The 20,432-nt window shown below is 47.2% G+C and overlaps 1 protein-coding gene across 2 annotated transcripts in view; it reads right to left on the reverse strand.

Annotated features, from left to right (window-relative positions):
• The window catches only part of Clpb (caseinolytic mitochondrial matrix peptidase chaperone subunit B), a 126,909-nt gene that overhangs the window by 51,883 nt on the left and 54,594 nt on the right, over positions 1–20,432 (reverse strand). For both annotated transcript variants that reach the window (XM_028889025.2, XM_028889024.2), the window contains one exon: positions 10,481–10,609. In XM_028889025.2, the coding sequence (XP_028744858.1) occupies positions 10,481–10,609 (129 nt within the window). The remainder of the gene's footprint in view (positions 1–10,480; positions 10,610–20,432) is intronic.

The following is a 20,432-nucleotide window of genomic DNA, read 5'->3' on the forward strand; positions in this document are numbered from 1 at the left end:
CCTTCCTAAAGTCTTCCAGTCTAAGATACATACCCTAGAGGGTATGAATAAGCTGGCAAAGCACAGCTGGCCTTGGGAGCTGTTTCCAGGTACAGTGCAGGTAGAGGGCATGGAATGACCTGCCTAGCTAATGCTGACCTCTCCTTCACCCAGGGGAGCCCTGGCTTCCAGCTGCTACTCTTGGCGGTGATGAGCTCATGCCGGATGCCAGCCAGGCTCATCTGAGGACTGCTCGGAGCCCATTAAAGTCTTGATGAAATGCGGGTGCCTGGATGGCAGATGGTTCTGGAAAGCATGGTGACCAGACTCTTGTCTCCAGCTCAGCCACTCACTGATTCCACAGGCCCTGGGGTACAGAAATACCTCATCCTGGGGATGAACAAGGGAAGCTTCATTCTGAGCTGGTTGAGTGCTGAGGGCAAGACTCAGGGTCATGGCGGTCCTACATTACATCTGATCCAAGATGTGGACTGCAATGATAATACCATAGAACAGTGGTTCTCAACTTTGTGGGTTGTGACCCCCTTTGTGGTCACAGATCAGATATCCTGAATATCAGATATTTACATTATAATTCATATCAGTAACAAAATCACAGTTATAAAGAAACAATGAAATAATTTTATGGTTGGGGGTCACCACAACATGAGGAACTACATCAAAAGGCCACAGCATTAGAAAGGTTGAGAACCACTGCCGTCGAATATCCCTACTTTCCAGTGTCCCTGGATCCATGATTGCTGGTCCCTAAGGGTGACTAATGGCCATCTCTACTCCACAGGACTGTCTCAAGCTAGATGACAGGCTAGTATCTATATTTTAGATCTCAGCACACATGGATTTGCTCAGAAGACTTCCCTCAGCCCCCCAGACTTGATTAGGTTTCCATTATCCTCTCATAGTATCTTCTACTCTTCTGTAATAGTACTTACATTATTAGCTAATAACTTAGTAATTATTTGTCTAATGTTTCTACTCTGACAGACTTTAAGCTTTGCAAGGGATGGGGTATGCAATAAATATTTTTTAGATAATAAGATGAAATCATTCAAAATGCCATTAAGAATGAGAGAATGTTTACAGTTAAATTTTTAACAACATTCTTTAAAAGTTTTTTTATTTATGTGTGTCTGTGTCACGTGTGTATAGGTGACTGTGGAAGCCAGAAGAGGCTGTTGGACACCCTGGAGCTGGAGTTATAGGTAGTTGTGAGCAGTCCACACTAGGGGTGGGGACGAACTCAGGTCTTCTGCAAGAGCAGCAGGGGCCCTTAGGTGGTGAGCCGCTGTCTCTCCAGCCTCTCAACAGCATTCTTGAAAAGGAACTGACTTGTATCACTGATGGGTCATCTCATCTCCCATGCTAGCTGAGGAGCTGATTCCAGTTCTCTTGGCTTTCTGACTTGCTTCCAGGCAACCAGTCACCCATCCAAGCCAGTATTGTTCAGTTTGGAATGGCATGGAGAATTTTTTTCTTTTCTAACAGCTTTACTGAAATATAATTTACATGCCATAAAGTTTGCCCATCTAAAGTATACAATTTAATGCTTTTTAGCATACAGACAGTACCATATAACCATCATTATAATCTACTTTAGAATATTTTCATGCAAACCTTATGCCCATTAGCAATCTCTCCCCACTACTTCCCCTAGACAACTGTTAGCACAAAGGTTTTGTATCTGCGCCAAGCAAAAAGAAACTTTTTTTGTTATCAATATGATCTCTTCATTTTATAGATGAAAAAGTGACGCCAGCGAGGTGCTGTGATTACGAGGATGAGACAGTAGCAGAGCTGGGGCGGATCACAGTTCCCGATGCCTGCAGCCTCTGACCTGTCGGCCGTGCAGCAGGATATGTGTGTCCTGACCCGACTACTTGAGGGCAGAGGCTATCTTATCTTCTGCTCATCTGTCTCCCCTCTCTGCCCAGAGGACCAGTACAGCAGTGATGCTTAATGTGGGGTTCATGAACTAGTATCAGTCAGTGAACTTCATTCACTCCCTGTCCTCTACAAGACATTTTCATAGTGATTTTCAGAATCATTTTATATGTCTTTGGAAACAAATAAATATGGGCATGCAGTTGGCATTTCGTTTGAAAACATCCCTTTTCCTAATAGTTCATTCTGACTGCATTTAAGAAAGTATTGTTTCTCAGCAAAATTTTGGCTAAAATCTAGTGTAGAAGATAGTGGTTTGTGGTAAACAGATTGAAACAGAGAAAATCTTTTGTAGATGGTGTGAGATGCTCTGTTTAGATGCACTCCTCCTTTCTTGAGTCCCTTGCTTAGCTCCTTTGCTTGGGCTTACACCAGTGGGGCCATTGGGGTTTTTCAGCTGCACCACTCATGGGCAATGTGCAGCCTTAGCCATCCCAAGAGAATGATCACTTCAGTCTTCCTGTTCAAACCCACCTGCTTGTCCTGCTAGCCATCCTGACTGGGAGCCATGAGGTCCCTTGTCAGTGACTATGAGTCACCTTCCCTATGCTCACTGTGGACTGTCTGTCTAAGAGAGAGGGTTTCTGTGGCTGCAGGACTCCATGTGCTGGCAGGAAAGAGACAGATAATAATGACACAAACAGATTTGCAGGTGCCAAAGTAAGTGCCACGAGGAGGGCAAAGGAGGATAACAGGATAAAGTGGCATTGGAGCAACTTTTACTAGGATAGCTTGGGAGGTCCCTGAGAAGGGACATTTGAGGTAAGGCCTGAATGATGAGGTGGCCATCCTTTGGAGAAATTGGGAAGGGCCACAATTTGTCTGAGAAACAATGAGGGCTAGTGTTTCTGCAGAAGACTGACATAGTAGTGACATGAAGCTGCAGAGGTCTAGGTGACAAAGGGGCTTTTAAGGCTCTGGTAGGGTGTCTAGCCTTTATTGTTGCTTCAATGCTGGGGTCAAAGGTTTTTCTTAAGTAGGAAATTTTTTTGTTGTTGTTTGTTTAGAGTTTTTGTTTTTGTTTTGTTATTCCAGACAAGGTTTCTCTTCGAATCAGACACCCACCGCCTCTGCCTCCTGAGTGCTGGGATTAAAGGCGTGTGCCACCACTGCCTGGCTGGGGCATGACATATTTAAGGAAAATCCCTTAGGCTGTGATTTGGAGGGAGGCTTGAGAGGGACAGGAGTAAACTGTGAGAACAGTCTTCTCAGGGTGGTCCAAGAGAGATGATGGGGCCAGGGACAATCGACAGGACTTATTGAAGTGCTGTCCATGGAGTGGAAGAGAAAAGAGTTCAAGGATGATTTAGGTAACAGCTGAGATTCAGGACACAAGAGAAGCTGAGGAAGCAGATGATGGGTGGCAATTACTTCTTGAGAACTTTAGTCATTACAACATGCAAGAAGTAAAATCCACAAGATGAAGGCACATTTTCACACTAATGAAAATGAGAATCTAGGAAAGGAGAAAGAAATAATGCAGGAGAGGAAGGCATGAATGGGGGAGCAGAGTTCTTGAGAAAGTAGGAGGAAAGAAGAACCAGAGCCCCTGGAGGGCTGGTCTTAGGGAACATTTTCATTATTGGAGGGAAGGTATCATTCTCAAAGAGGCATGGTGTAGGCAGGCAGGTGGGAACGATGGCAGCAAGGAGGAAGTCCCCTTCTGACCACAGTCCATCTTCTTTGTGAACTATGAGATGAGAGCGGCTTGGCAGTTCATGGGGGGAGGGGACTTGCAGATCTGAGGAGTGAAAAACAGGCTAAGAAGCTGTCTTGGTCTAGAATGAGAAAGTGATTTTACTCATGAAGTGCAGCGGGGCAGCTAGGCACTTCCCCATGATGTGAGATTTATGGTCATATATGTGGAGGAGTTCAAGGTAGTGCAGGACTCACAGAGAAAAGAGCAAACGAATAGAAGAGTGCAGTTCAGTGCAGTTTCAAGCTAGGGGTCCTGCCCTGGAAGTCCCTGCCTGTCCTCTTCCAGTCACTCCCACTGTCCTCGAGATTAGCCACCATCCTGACTGCTTACACCACTGACTTGTTTTATCTGCTGTGAACTCTAAGCATGGGCATACAGTTAAGACATGTGACCCACACATGTTGGCAGAGCACAGGTCCATTCGTTCCCACTGCTGTGAGAATTCCACAGTGGATTCCCCTATTTCAGAAGCAGATAAACATTTTGGAAACTTACAAGCGAACCAGAAGTTCAAAGTCATCCTCTGCTACACAGAAAGTTCAGGCCAGCCTGGAACACATTAAGATCGTGCCTCAAAAACCAACCAAACAAACAAAAAAACCTCCACAAAACCTGTCATGTTTCTTCTCTCCATTGTCATGGTTTGCCACTGGAGGAAAAGCTTGACTTCCTTAGCACAAACCCTCCTAAGCAGCTCTTGCTTTCCATTCTTGCCCTCTGACACCTGGGTCCTAGCTCTTCTAAACTATCTGGATTCTATGAAGAGTAGATTCTGCTTCGTCTTCCATGTTTTTACACATGCCCCCTCTAGTTACCACCCTTGCCAACCTGGGGGCCGTACATTCATCCTTCAGACTTAGAGTAAATACCATCTCTTACACCAGGCTTTCCTTGCCTTATTGGAGATCTGTTTTATGATGGGGTCTCATTGTACAGCCTAGACTGTCTTTGAACTCAATATGTAGTCCTGCTGGTCTCACACATACGATTCTATTGTCTCAGGCCTCCGGGCCACCCCTTTAACTGGCTAGCCTCAAACTCTGGACCCCCTGCCTCTATCTCCTAAGTGCTGGGATGACAGCTCTCCCACAGCATGTAGCTTAAGAGCTCTGTGATCCCACAGCACATTGTCTAGATCTCCACTATCTCAGTCATTGTTAAATGTCTGGTTTTCTAGTAAATGTGAGTTCCTTAAAGGCAACACTCAGGTCTGGATCATATTTATTGGCATGGTGCCTAGGTTGGGCCTGTGACAGGCAAGGTGCTCAGCAAATGTGATGGCTAATTTTCACTATCACCTTGACTAGGCCAAGAAACCCCTAGTAAACTGCTAATGTATCCAGAGATGTGCCTGTGAGCGAGTGTCCAGACAGGATTAGCTAAGGGAGGACGACCTATTCTGAATGTGGGTAATACCATCACGTATACTGGGGCCTGGAAGGAACAAAAGGTTGGGGGAGAAAGGCCACTAGCATAGTCTCCCTCCCTCTTCTGTCTTCCGTCCTTCCTCCATGCTGCTTCGCCACACCTTCCCCACCACGATGGTCTAAAACCTCTGAAACTGTGAGCAAAGTGACTCCCTCTCTTTAATAGTTATACTGGGTATTTTGTCACAGCAATAAAAAGTTTGACTGCTATAGCAAACGAATGATAAATGATAGAAGGGACTTGACCAGAGGCTACCCATAACACCAGGGCTGGGAGAGGTCCTTGAGATCAGCTTTGGTAGCCGCTCTTTTTTTTGGAGAGTGAGAAAGGGTTTGCACAAAGGAGAACTTGCAGCTGGCAGAACCAGAACTTCTGATCCTTCTCTGCACTGCTGGGTGTGAAGTTTCAACAGAGAGCAGACAGCCCCGGGCAAAGAAAGCTGCCGGTGCAACATCTGCTGGTGTAGACAGATGGACAGACAGTGAAGTGGAACGAGAAACGGGACACTGAGCTTTGGTCCTGATGATGGGCTGACGACAGGCTGCTGCAGGGAGGACGGCAGCACTAGAACGGCCCTCTGCCTCAGGCAGGCTGCAGGAATTTAGGGACTCAGTGGGTGCTGGCAGGTTAACACCGACAGGTCAGCCAGGCACTCAGAGAAGGGGTCAAAGAGGAACCTTCAAAGTGGGAAGGGAGGCCTGAGGGAGGCCCCGGGGAGGGTGGATTAGGTTTCAGAAGGGCTACGCATTTCTGAGGCAAGGAGCACCAGTGATGAAACAGGAAGCAGTGGGAAGAAGAGACAGAGACAGGGGTGCCTCAGATGGGAGGCAGCTCTGAGAGTGGGCGGGTCAGGAAGCCACGCAGGGCTTTTGAGATCTGTTAGTGCATCCAAAAATGTACTCAGTAGTATGTCAGCGTGTAGCTGAAGAGGTGGAGAGGAAAGGCTAGATGCTCTTCCCTGGTCCCAGGGAAGATGGCAGCAGGAAGGCGGCCCGGGGACTGGCGATTGGCCGGTGGAAAGAAGGCAGCAGCCTGAGGAGCCTCAGTGGGACACAGGACAGAGGCACTGCAGGAGTAGAGGGCAGCACTGGAAACACTGATGGGTGCTAGAGGCGGGCAGGAAGAGCAGCTGAGTGTCAGGCTGGTGAAAGATGATGTTATCACCTCTCCCAAGAGTGGCATTTACCTTGTACCATTTAGATGCCTCTAAGAAAAGTGAGCTCCTTGTATACAATGAATGTCTCGGGGCTTTCGGGCTATTTCTCTGAAGGAACTGAGTCAAAAATCCACCATGATTAGAGGTATGCTTTAGGCAGACAGAGCTGGCCATGCGAGCACATTTCTGAGAGGAAGTGTTAATGCAGCTTAACAGCCCTGGGTGTACTGAGACAGGCAACTGCAGCCACCTCTCTGTGACTTCTCTTTCCAGTCACAGTGTCCACCTGTCCTCCTCCATCTTTTCATGTACTTGCAAAGTCAAGTATGGAAGCAGAGCCTTCCTGTTCTGAGCAAACAGCACAGAGGCAGCAGCATCAAGGATGAAACATACACACTGTCAGTATACTCCTTGTACCACAGTAACAGAAGATGGACACCAGCTAACTGGAATCCCTACAAGAGAACTCTCTTCCCATTACTCTTCCTGGGAAGGGGGATCACCCTCTCCTCCAGGAGTCTTCCTGTGACTTATTCCACCGCCCTGCTCAGTAACAAGAAGGCATTTCCTCCTTCACTTCCACGGAGCCCCTTGTTCAATCTCCTGCCAGAGCAGCCACCCGACTGCCATGGCCTTGTTTACACATCTGTCAGCACGAGAGTCTCAGGGTCAGAGACAACCTCAGAGACAGTAACATATGACGTAACAGAGACATGCTTTAAAGCCCAGTCTGTCTCCACAGCATGCACCTTTTCACAGTTATGGGGTCTCTTGAAGCAGAAAAATGATCGTGAGCAGTCTGCAGTAAGCTCTGGGACAACACTGTACAAGTTCACAGGAGAAGTACCCGAATAGGTGGACAAGTAGGAAAGACTTCCCAAGAGAGGGAGGTGTCTGAGTATCTGGGTGACAAGTGAGGAAATATAACAGTACTCTAGGCAGCATGGGGATGTTGAAGGCAGAGATAGAGTTAAGAGACAACTGCCCACATACAGAGTGGGATTTTGTACCTAAGTCATAACAATAACTGCTACAGACAATAGAAACATGTTTGTCTTTCAGTGTGGATCTGAGCATTTACACAGGCACATAAAAACATTTACATATACATCATGAAAGCAGAAGTGAGACTATTGGGATAGCAGAAGGGAGGGAGGGAGAAGGGCATGGGGGGGAACTATGATCAAAGCACACGATACTTGAAATCCACTACTATATACAATGAGTATACCCCTCCCCCCAAAAAAAGGTAACTACTTGTCACAGAGCGTCTACCATGTGTCTGCTAGGGACTCTGACACCTAGTATTGATCTCCACATACTCCTATGAAGGCGGTGTCTGTTGACATAAAACAACCAAGGCTGGGAGAGTTAGGATAACCTGTCGGTTATTGGAAAGAGGATCCCAACCCAGATTAACTGATTCTTAAACCTGCTGTGTCTCGTCCACTACTCCATGCTGCCTCCTACAGGCTGGAGGGTGTCCACATCCTCAGCTTGATGTTGCCTGAGCCTCTTCACAGCCCAGAGAGCAAGAGCGGTTGCTCCCTCTACCCCTAAGTGTAGATCCAGGGACGTAAATCCCTGCAGCCCTTGGGAGCAGACGGCCTTTGTGCCTAGGCCTGCCTTGGGTCTTGCAGAGACCCTCCCTCTGTGTTGCTACAGCGCTACAGTAAAGCTGGTGGCCAGAGCACTCTGATAAAGCTGATGGGCAGGAAGGCAGACCCTTTGGAAAAGGTCAGCAGAGGTCAAAGACTGGAAATGTCACAGACAACAGCCCCGAGGACAAGAGAGCAGGATCCTGCCTCTTGGTTGGCTGCTCACACACACTGGTAGACTAAGGGAGGTCAAGAAGGGGAGAGGGGTCAGAAGCTGGCAGGCCTGCAGGCCCTGAGTGACAGCAACGTGTTCAGGTCTAGAAGGGAGAAACAAGTGGGCTAATGGTTTTGGCCCTCGAGGCTGGGAAACTGGGGCAGGGGTATAAATGGATGACTCCTAAAAAGGCAGGTGGGAGAAACGCAAAGGTGGGGGCTCAGGGCATCCGTTCCAAGTCACCGGGCAGGAAAGCATGTCCCTGGAATAGCTCAAAGGGCTAGCCTTGGCCTGGGGGGTAAGGGTGGAGGGAGCCTCATAAAAGGCCCTCGCCTCCTCATTCTGAAGGTGTTCGATCTGGAAGAGGAGCGTGGCAAGCTCCTTGTAGAGTGAACTCTGACTGTGTGGTGGCTGGGGGAAGCAGGGATATGAGCCAGAAACAATGACTGGGCATATTGATTTTAAGGCACGAAGAGAGAAGGCCCACAGTGCACGCTCTGATGCCCAGCTCCAAATGTCTCACCAGAGGGCTTTCCGAAGGACAGAGTCAGAGCAGCCTCTGTGAGGAGTAGTCCTTACTCATTCGCCCCAGGCAGTCGCCACACTGCAGAGCAGTTTTGCCGGTTACAGTTACAGACCAAGGCATGTTTTGGGGCTGGCCCCTTCAAAGTTGAGGGTACAAGCAAGGTCTGGTTACGAAACCAGTGTGCCTATGGCTGACAGGAGGTGGTAAGACTGGGTTCCTGCGATGTGTCCCAAATCAAAGGACATGACATGGGCTGGAAGATAATTGGAATCCTGGACCTGGAAGGCAAAGGCTCTGTCTGGGACAGAACGAACTTCCCGTGAAGGCCGAGTGTGGAAAAAGTGGTTAGGTCGCAAACAGTGGACAGTTGGCAGAAGATACAAAGCGATCACAGCTCATAAAAAGGTGTTCCCACCAGTCATTGAGAAGCAAAATGGAATGGACTACCAGAGGAAGAAGTAGGATCCCTCAGCCCCTGATAGAATCCACCCAAGGGAATGCCTACCTCCAAGAGATCTTGGAGACATCTCTTCTGTGAGGGAGGAAGACAAATTTGAGTGACCCAGAGGGCCTCAAAGGAATTGTCTATTTCTTTCAGTTCCCATGGCAAATGAATCCTGACACGGAGGACCTGAGGTTCCAGCCCCCAAAACAGGTCTCTGGCCTTCACGAAGCACCAGGGAATGAGTGAATAGGTATTCTTTCGCCATTATCTTAGGCAGGGATCTGGGTCCCCCACATGCTGCCTCCACTCTTCCAGAAGCTGGATGGGGAGAAGGGGAACTAAGAAGGGGATGGCTGTCTAAAGGTGTCTGGCAGTGAACTCTGTACCAAACTTAGCTAGGAGCAGCCCAGCCGGAGTCTGGTGCACTCTATCTCTGTAATAAAACTGACACTCTTGAAAGGGAGGACATCCATCGTTCAGTGGATAGTTACAGAACACTCACTATGTGCCAAGAATATTGTACTAGGGATACTTAAGTCAATATGGTCTCCACTCTCAGGGGGCAAGTCAAGTGAGAAGCTCTCTGCTTTGTTATTGCTGCTAGTTTTGGAGATAGGATCTCAGTTATGAAGCTCAGGTTGGCCTGGAATTCACTAGGAAGCCCAGGTTGCCCTCAGACTTAAAATCCATCTGTCCAGCCATCCGAGCACAAGTATGAATGTGAAGAGGACACCAGGCTCAGGGCAATAAAGAGGCCCAAGTGAGACTAAAGTGGGGCCGAGATCCAGGAGATCAGCTTTGTGACGGGGTACAGGGCTTAACACAACTTCCCTCGATCCCCTGGTCCTGCTCTGGAGGTCACGGGAGAGAGAGAGGGTAATTTTGGCAAGAGCTATTAATGAAGAAACAGCTCAGCAATTAAGAGAACTTTCTGCTCTTCCCGAGGACCCAAGTTCAATTCCTAGTACCCATATTGCTTCTGTAACTCCAGCTCCAGGAAGATCCAATGCCTCTCACCTCTGAGGATACCTGCACTCAGGTGCACATACCTCCTCCACATAATTAAAAAAAATGTTTTATAAAAACCTCACAGCTTGAGCAAGCCAGGGGGAAAACCCAGTACATAACCCTCCTCTGTGGCCTCTGGTTCAGTTCTGTCTCCAGGTTCCTGCCTTGAGTTCTGGCTTCCTTCAATGATGGACTATAACTTGTAAGCCAAATCACTCCCTCCCCCACAGCCCCCCCCCCCAGAAAAAAATCAAAAACCCTCACAGCTTACCACAGACAGGGTGGAGGATCCCCCCCCCCCACAACACACACACTCACTAAAGAACATACACCAACCACCAGAGGGCAAATCACACATTGACACTATTATTCTTGGGCAACATGACCACTCCTTAGCTCCAGGAGAGTGACAGGGTCCTAGAAGTGTGGATCATCTCCCCTCCAACCACAACCCACAGCTCTCACCTCCATCCAGCAGCTCCTTGACGACGCGGTAGTCGTCAGCCAGGACAGCATAGTGCAGGGCTGTGCAGCCCTTGAAGCTGGCACGGTTGTTTAGCCGGTTGTTGAAGTCATCCTCTCGAGTGACTAGGACTGAGGGACCAAAAGAAAAAAAAAAAAAACCCGTTAACAACAAATGAGTCTATGTATGCTCATTTTTTTCTCTCTCCTTTCCCTACCTCCATCTCCCTTTAGTTTTGTGTGTGTGTGTGTGTATGTGTTGACAGGGTCCCACTATGAAGAGCAGGCTAGCCCAGAACTAGCAGAGATCTGCCTGCCTTTACCTCTCAGTGCTGGGACTAAAGTGTATACCATCACCTTTGGCTCTCCTGGGCCTTTTTTTTTTTTTTTTTTTTTTCCTGAGACAGGGTATCACTATGTAGACCAGGCTGGCCTTGAACTCAGAGACCCAACTACTTCTGCTTCCCGAGTGCTGGGATTAAAGGCGTGTGCTGCCACACCTGCTCTCTGGTTTTTTTAGACAGTGTCACTATGTAGCCCTGGCTGGCCTTCAACTTGCCAGGCTACCCCTGACTCTCTCTCCCATGTGCTGGGATTCCAGGTGTGAGCCACTATGTCCAGCTTCATCTGTCTTTTGATTTTTTCATGTTTTTTTGGAGTAATGCTTCTCTATGTACCTCAGGCTAGTCATTTTGTTTCAGCTGCGAGTGCCTGGCTTTTCAGAATTTTAATTTATCGACGTACTTCTAAACACTGTCGTACCTACACTGTGTGCCTGGTCACCTGGGCTGGGCAAGAAGAGGTAAAACAGTCTGGTTTGTTTCATGAATGTTGACTGACATCTACGATTCATTCTGGGGACAAGAAATGAATCATTACAGTCCCTGACCTAAGCTGACTAAAGATAACAAACAGATGTGTAGAATGTTGTTGCAGATAAATCCTATGTTGTGGTTCAATGGAATGACACAGAAAGCCAGGAGACAGTTGAACTCAGCTTGAGCATAAAGAAAAGGTTCCTAGAATACTGGGCAATTCAAAGGATGAGGAGTCCAGGTGATAAAAAAAAAAAAGGTGGGGGTGGGGTGGTAGAGCCAGGGAAGGGGGGGTGGGATGGCAGGACCAGGGAAGGGGGGTGGGATGGTAGAGCCAGGGAAGGGGGTGGGATGGTAGAGCCAGGGAAGGGGGTGGGATGGTAGAGCCAGGGAAGGGGGTGGGATGGTAGAGCCAGGGAAGGGGGTGGGATGGTAGAGCCAGGGAAGGGGGTGGGATGGCAGGACCAGGGAAGGGGGTGGGATGGCAGGACCAGGGGAGGGAGTGGGATGGTAGAGCCAGGGGAGGGGTGGGATGGCAGGACCAGGGGAGGGGGTGGGATGGCAGGACCAGGGGAGGGGGTGGGGTGGCAGAGCCAGGGAAGGGAGTGGGATGGTAGAGCCAGGGGAGGGGGTGGGGTGGCAGGAAGAGGGAAGGGGGTGGGGCAAGAGGCTGTTCTGTACAGAAGAGCCACACACTTCTATTGCTTACAATTCAGTAAGTAACTTAAATTTGATTTACAAAATCAGGTAAAAATTGAAACTATAGAAGAGTACAAAGAAGAAAAAGGAACTAATATCTCAGCAACTTGAGAAGGAACACATAACATTCTGGTCTAGTCCTTCAGGGATTGCATATTGTACCTGGGTGTGCATTCTCTACAAAGTCAGAATTTATTGTATCTGTAATTTGCTTTTTTGTCTGTTTTGGTGGCACTCTATGTTGAACCTGGTGTTGAATACATCCTTGTGCTTGACAGACAGAGTTCTACCACTAAGCTCCGTCCCAGGCCCTGCGATCTGATTTTTACCCTCAATAACTATCTGTAAGCATTTTCTGAAAGTTAGGGATAGACATTTCACATGAACAGAACCTGCAAACCCTCAGACTTACTTTAGTCCTACTATTCATGTTCCCTCTCTTTTCTGTCTCCTGTTGTATTAAAATAAAACCTGAAACTGGTCCCACTTTTTAGGAGCCCTGGGTCGGTGGACATACACGTATCTGCTTATGAGATGGGCTCTGGCTTATGCTGCTGCCCAGACCCTTTTAGACTGGCTAATAGACTAGAAGGTTTCACCCCTCTGGGACACTGCCTGGGAGGCAAGGTCCCACCCACAGAGCAGCTTCTAGCCTGCTTGGGTGATGAGGTTTGTGTTTCCCTCATGTGGACACTACCCAGAACCCAGTTTTCTCTAATGCTATCTCCCGAGTTCAGTTTGTTGGGGCAGATCTAGGATCTAGGACCAGCCTCCCCATATCACAGCTCTCCCATGCCCTGGAACTAATCCTGTAAAGGGCAGGCTCCTCTTGCCTCTTGAGGGATAAAAGGGTGGGTACGAGGCAAAATGTGACCTTGCCTAGATAGCAGCACCATGCAATCATTCCTACGCCATTCTTTCTGAACCTTTCAGAATGACTGAATGTGTGCCCCCTCTTGTAACACTGAGGACGCTCTCGAAAGCTCTGAAAGTCAGAAGGCTGTTCAGCAGTCGGAGTCCAGTCCCATTTTTCAGACAAGAACGTGGAAGCTCAGCTCACTCGGCTTGTTAATGGTGTGCGAGGAGCTCAGAGGCTGGGGTGGACGGACTGCTTCAGTCTAGTAGTCAGACTCACCAGCAGTCAGAACCAGAACCAGGGTGAGTCCTCATTCTCTCCGCAATGCGTCAATGAAAGAACCCAGCCCAGACAGAGAAGCAGAGCCCGGATGTTGTTCCAGTCTTAGCCCCTTGCATTCTCTCCGTTTCTTGCTCTGACAACACTGTAATGCATTCAGTGGAAGCTGCCTCACCATATGACAGCCTGAAGTGTGTAGCCAGTTCCCTAACAAGCTAGCTTGGGTGGAAGCACTTCAAAACTTTGGCCAAAATGAAGATGGTGGAACTCAGAGCTGGAGACCAGACCACACTGCTGACCCTACAGTATTATGTGACCTCCTCCTGGGCACCAACAACAGGAAGAAAGTTTGTGAGCAGCTAGGGTTCCATTAGCTTCTGGGCACATGAGGGGGGGGAGGGTCTGGAGTAGCCTGGCCTCTGGCCAAATATCAGATTAGCCTGGCTGGCACACCTGAGGGTGGTATCTGTTATGCTTATTCTGGTTATTTAGTTAGCCTGGCCTCTGGGCACATCTGAGTGTGGGTATCTAGGCTAGCCGCCTCTTGGCACACCTGAGTGTGGGTATCTAGATTAGCCTGGCCTCTGGGCACACCTGAGGGATTATCTAGGTTAGCCTGGCCTCTGGGCACACCTGAGGGTGGTTATCTAGGTTAGCCTGGCCTCTGGGCACACCTGAGGGTGGGTATCTAGGTTAGCCTGGCCTCTGGCATATCTGAGGAGTCACCTGTATTAGCGTAGCCTCTGGGTGTGTGTAATGATGTCTGTGCTTTTCCTGTTCAAGCCCTTTAGGAGCTCGATCAGAGCTCCAACCCTTAGTCACAAATCACGCTAGTTACTCACTCTTAGTTATCACATCATACTGGGGACCTTGTTTCTAGCCCACTGCAGATTAGGAGAAGGAAATAAGGCTGGGGAGGACACTTCAGAGTCAAGCAGATTGATCACAATCCAACTCTGGCCAGGCAGAGAGGGAAAAGAACAGGACAATGAAAAGCTGAAAAAGGATTCCAAGCACAGCACCTCAACAGGCCCTAAGGGCATCTCTGAACTGCCACACAGGACATTAACTGCTGGCTATAATGATAAACCTGAAGAAAAGTGATAGTTGGCTCAAGAAAGCAAGAAGGGTATAATCCATTTTACAAAGAAAACCCATCATTCATTCAGCAAACAAGTGTAATGAGCACCCGTGCGTGGTGGTAGCTTCTGGAGATGCAATAATGAATGAATAGGGCAATCTCGGATGTTAGGAATCAACTGTCTGAATTGAGAATCAAACCGGTAAAGTGTTTTCACAAGTGTGATGACAAGGCTATGCATACAAGGTGCTTGTGAGCAGGTGACTTCAAGGAACACAGAGGAGACGACTTCAGGTGAATGTCAGCAGAGGACCAGTATCACAGCCCAGGGATAAGCACTGTTCCTCAAGTGTCCTGCTCACCTGAGGTCTCACCTCACTATTGCCTTCCTAATGCTCCTTCTTACCCTGAAAATGCTATTCCAGCTGAGCCCCACCCATCCCTCAACTGTCTCTTGGCTGGCTAACTCCTTTCTAGGTCTCTAACAAAGGGTCACTTTGTCCGGAGGTCCTTCCTGAGTGGAGGTAGGTATTACTCCTGAGGGCTCCTCTAGCATCTCCTCCCTCTCCCAAAGGCACTCCAGGGTGAGCACCTGTTCGTGCCTGTGCTTCCCTGCTAGCTGGAGGCTAGACACTGTGTCTACTTTCTTCACTCCATGTACTCTGCGCTACAGTCCAGAACACAGCACCGCCGGCCCAAACGGCTTGACAGACGCTTGTCGAATCAGCAAGCGGATATAAACTGAGTGCCTCTTTTATGAAAGTCGAAAATCTAAAATACTCTGAAATCCAAAACGTTTTTATTCCAAAACCTTTTTCTGTGCTGGCGCCATTCTGATTTTGGTTGGGCTGGTGACACATGGGAAGCAGAGGCAGGAGGGTTACAAATTTGCAGCTATCCGCACTATACACAAGGACCTTGTCTCAAGAAAGTTCCTGATATTGGAGCATCTGGAGTTCATATTTTTGGATTAGAGGTGTTCAACCAATAAAACCTATATACAAATATTCCAAATTTCAAACAAACTCCTAAATCTGAAATTCTTCTGGTGCCCAGTGTTTTGGATAGATATATTTAACACTGCACACAATTAAAGTCTAGCCATTTCTGTTTGTGGAAAACAGTAACAACATCTACAAGCAAATGTTTAGTGAAGGCAGCAGAGAACGGCTGGCAACTGAGCAAGCTCTGGGGCCAGACACTGGTGTCTGAATCCTGGATTGACTGTGCAGGTTCACACAGTTTGCTTGACCTCTCTGTGCCAAACCCCTGTCTGTCATGGAAAGACAGAACAGGAACCTCTTGGTGGGCTGCTCCGGGTGTGGTAATGCAGCATCTGGTCTCAGTGTCAGTCATCATCATTTCTATTTAGTCTCTTAGAAAGGCACAGGAGCAGGACACTGCAGGTGTGAGGTAACAAGCACCTGTTCTGCACAGTGTCACTCAGCAGTGTCTGCTTAGAGTTCTGCAATGCTGGTGCCCTCCAGAGTCAGCAAAGATCACTTCAGAACTGCCCCGTGAGCTCTAAGTTTATGCTCCCTTTCATAGGGGAACCCTGATGTTCAGCAGAGTGACATTCGGTGGCAAGCAGGAATCTTCCAGTTCAGCAGGGCCCATTCTGTGCTTGGCATGAAGCTTTCTCTACACTGCCCAGTGTTAGCAGCCAGTGTCCCCACAGGCTTATATTTGAATGTTAGATCCCTAGCTGGTAGAACAATTTTGGGAAGGATTAGGAGGTATGATCTTTGGGAGAAGGCGTGTCCCTGGGGGTGGGCTCTGAGGTTTCAAAAGCCCATGCCTGGCCCAGTCTCTTTATCTCCGTCTCCAACCTGTAGCTAAAATGTAAGCTCTCGGCTACTGCTCAGTGCCACGCCTGCTGGTCTGCTGTCATGCTTCTTGCCATGTAATCTCAATCTCTCTCTCTCCTCTCTCTCTCTCTCTCTCTCTCTCTCTTCTCTCTCTCTCTCACGCACCCCCCCCCCCCACCGAAACTGTAAGCAAGCCCTCAATTAAATAGTGCTTTGTTTTGTTTTGTTTTTGCCTTGGTTGTGATATTTCTTCATAGGAACAGAAAAGTAACTAAGACACAGCCCCACTAACTGCTAAAAAGGCCCAATCCTGAGATCTCCCTTTTCTTAAGCTATAAAAGATGGATGGAGGTAGAAAGGGGGTGGAGAAAAGGAACAAGACCCCCCCACCCCCACGGCCCGAGAGTAAGCAAAGTCATCCAAGGGAGCATCCAAGCCTGTCTCACCAGCTGGCCACCAAGGTGGTCTTCTGAGATCCAGCATTTAAGGCTGGCCTCTAGCCAGCGAACCATCTCCTTCTTAACAAAGACATCTTCCCACCTGTCTCCAGCACAGGGGGTGGCAGGCTCCTCTCCCAGAAGCTTTCCCCATCTCTGTGGGAGGTCCCACACCCCTCTGGCTACAGGAGGAGGGACAGCCACTATTCTGCTCACTTCTGCCTGTCAATGTTAGGAAGTCTATGACTCGGGTCCATAGCCAGGGCCCTGGAGTCAGCAGCAGTCTGAGTCCTAATGGCCTCCATGTAGCTCTGGATGCTTCTCAGCACCACTCAAACCCACAGCCCTGCCTCCCATGTTGAGAAACATTTAAGGTGGAGATGTCACACAGTCTGCCATTCTTAGCTTTGTCATGTGCTAAGTACTATGTAAAATGGGTATGACAATAATTTGAGGAATACTGAATAGTTAGTGCTTATTGTATGGAAATACCAATGCTTACAATTAATTATAAGTCTATAATTTTATTATAATATAAAATAATTATATCTTTTTTAAAGATATAATTCTTAAAATAAATCTGACATCGATTAGGGGTGTCAATATGTGCCTCAGGTGGTACACAGCACTCAGGAGCAGAGGCAGGTCCATATCTGAGTTCAAGGCCAGTCTAGTCTACATAGTGCGTTCTAGGCCAGTCAGAGCTCCAACAGGAGACCCTATTTCCAATAAACAAACAAATAGACAAATAAATAACACAAAGATTTATGGCCATGTATTCATAAAAACCCAAAGGTAGAAAGAATATAGCATCCATCAACTGATGAACAGATAAACAATATATAATAGAATACTATTCAGCCATAAAAAGGAATGAAGTAATGATATGTGCCACAATATGCATGAAACATAATGCTAAGTAAAAGAAGTTAGTCACAAATGACCAGATGGCATATGGTTCCACGCACACAGAAACGTCCATTTTAGGCAATCTATAGAGACAAGGTAGATCATTAGTTGCCAGAGACTTGCAAGGAAATGGAGAATAACGGAGAATAACTGATAATGCATATGAGGTTTTTCTATGATCTGATGAAAATGTTCTAAAATGGATTGGGATGTTGTATAACTCTTGTGAATAAAAATAAATCACGTATATATTTTACACGGTGAGCTTCATCATATATGAATTAAATTCAATAAAGCTGTTACATTTAAAAGTATAAGCCAAGCTGGGCAGTGGTGCACATGCCTTTAATCTCAGCTCTCGGGAGGCAGAGGCAGGTGGATCTCTGTGAGTTTGAGGGCAGCCTGTTCTACAGAGTGAGTTCCAAAAAAGCAAAGGCTGTTACACAGAGAAACCCTGTCTTGAAAAACAAACAAACAAACAAACAAAAAATTAAATAAGTAAAAGTATAAACCAAAAAAAAAGTGACTGCCAGGTGTAGTGGCACATGCCAGTAATCTCAGCACTTTGAAGAGGTAAGAGGCGTGGGAATTCAAGGCCAGTCTAGGCTACATAATGAGTTCAAGGCCAGTCTGAGTTTCTATCTCAAAATAAAGTGTCTGTAGGAAGCTGGGCTTATTTCTGGCATTCAGGAAAGAGACAACAAGTGATAAGTTTATATCATGCTCTTTCTTCTTGTGATGCCAGCCTTCCTGGCTGGAACCATCCCTAACACTAGTGCTGGAAAATGGCAGAAGCTCATTCATATTCAGTGGAGGGTCACAGGTATGTCACTTCAGTACTGTGGGGAGAAAATAATGCCTTCTATTTATTAAACTCTATGTGAGAGAGATCAGGCCAGGCACTTGATCAACTATTTTCCTCACAAGAATGCACTGGGATGCCATTTAATAAATGAAGAAACCAGTCTTAGCTCAATGCAGATGGTTTAAAGTGGCACCATCAGGCAATGATTATCTGTCTGTCCAGCTCAGATGCTTGTCTTCTTTTCTGTGTGACTATGACTTCCTTCTGGCCTCGTATTTGCTTACAGTGGACTCACACTTTATGAATCAAGCAGCCTGAGGTCATGATCTCCCTTTCTCTATGCATTCTAGTAATGTCTAGTTCACACCAAATTAGTTGACATTTTCTCCTGCATGGGCTTATGTATTCTTACACAGTTTCATGCATATATTCTTGAATGTGGTAAGTGCTCAATAAATACTTCTTTAGTGAGATGTTAAGCTTGTCATCCTAAGCAGAAACTAGGTTCTTGAAGTATGGATATTGCTATCAGCTTTATCCTTTGTGGAATGTATGAGCCCATGGTGACCGAGGCTGGCTTCAGGTCCAGCTTCCACTTAAAAACGGTTGTCACAGGTACCATGCTCTCTGTTCATGGACTCTTTAGGAACAGGGTCCTTCTTGGCCCATCACTACCTGTCCCATGTGTAACAAGGGAGCTAGCACATACCGGCTCAGGAAAGGTGTGACAGATTACAGGGAAGGCTGGGCCAGCAGCCTTCTGACAGGAAGCACAGCTCATCTCTTCTAATTTCACAGAAAGGAAGGGAGAGCAGGAGCCTGGCAAGGAACTGGAGACTGCTTATTGATCTGAGTGGCGTACTCTTTGGCCCAGGATTCCTTCACCAGAGAGTCTGGTGAGGCTTTTCAGACCCACATCACACCTTCCCATCACCAAATGTAAAAAGGGGGCGAACTCCTAGGAGTCTGTTACAGACACGTACTGAAACCCAAACACTGCTTCAATCTCTCTCACTTCTCACCTTTGCTGACTCTTAGAGTAGCATGGTGCTCAGTGGTCTCTGGACCTCTTTGCTTTGCTCTATGATTACCCCACACTCATCCTCTCCCACCCTAACCAAGGCACATCCTTTCAGCCCCAGGGATCCTCAGGGACAAGTTGGCAGTAAGAAGCCTGCTTCTCAGCAGCTGTGCAACCTGGCTGGTCCAACTTGGTCCCTCAGTGATCTCTGTCTCTGCACCTGCTTGCCTCTCCTCTGCCTTTTCTTCAAGATGTTAAAAACTTGCAATAAAAAACAAATACAAAACGCTGTAATTAATAGCCAATTCCAAGCCAACCAAGCATCTCTACTAATAAACCTCAACACTTGCAAAAAGAACAATAAATTCTGCCCCTCTCTGGTTCTGAGGTGGTCTCTTTTATATACTCTGTGTGGTGTGTATGCATGTGGGTAAGCGTGTCTACATATATATTTATTTTCCTTTATTTCCCATCCAGGGAGGGGCAGAATAATGAACTGCGTGCGTCAGAGAAGATGAATCTGAGATACTAGGGAGCAGTGCAGTAAAAAGATTAAAGTGTTATTATTGTTGGTTTTTTTTCCCCCATGGTCCATTGTGACAGCTCGACCGTCATCTGTAAAAAATGTCTCAGCGAGAGATAATCATCGGAAACTCAATAAAGCGTCAGGGGGAGCCTCAGCCCCCATCAATCACTGGGTGCCTGGAAAATTTCAGCCCTCTGTCTCCCTTCCTGCTATCCATATAAATGTCTCTAATATATTTTGTGTGGTGTGTGGGACCCAACCCTGATTTGGAACTTTTGATGAAAAAATATTTATACACAAAATATGTAAATCAGTTAAAAATCACAAGACTAGCTCTTTGCCACCCCATCATACTTTTTTCTTATTTTTATAAATGCATCGAATTTATTCTTTTTAATAAAACATGTCAACTATTCTCTCTCCTAAGAGAGAAAGACATATATATCCATGTAGGTTTGGAGGGCTAAAAGTATAGAAATAATTAACCTAACTGGCTAACACATTTCATCTTGAAGTTGGCCAAAGTGCCTGATGGAATGACAGACCTCTGTCCATCCTGCTGATTCTGTGGCAGTACTGAGAAATGGCATGCAGAACTACTGGCCCTGGAAGGGCAATGAGACTCCTGAGTGGACCTGGACAAGGATGAAGAGGAGTCAAGGCATTAATAAAAACAACTTGCCTAAGAGCTTTTAGCCTGCTGGTTTCCCAAGCCTCTG

The sequence above is a fragment of the Peromyscus leucopus genome, chromosome 1, assembly GCF_004664715.2.
Source record: "Peromyscus leucopus breed LL Stock chromosome 1, UCI_PerLeu_2.1, whole genome shotgun sequence".
NCBI classification, from domain to species: Eukaryota; Metazoa; Chordata; class Mammalia; order Rodentia; family Cricetidae; genus Peromyscus; species Peromyscus leucopus.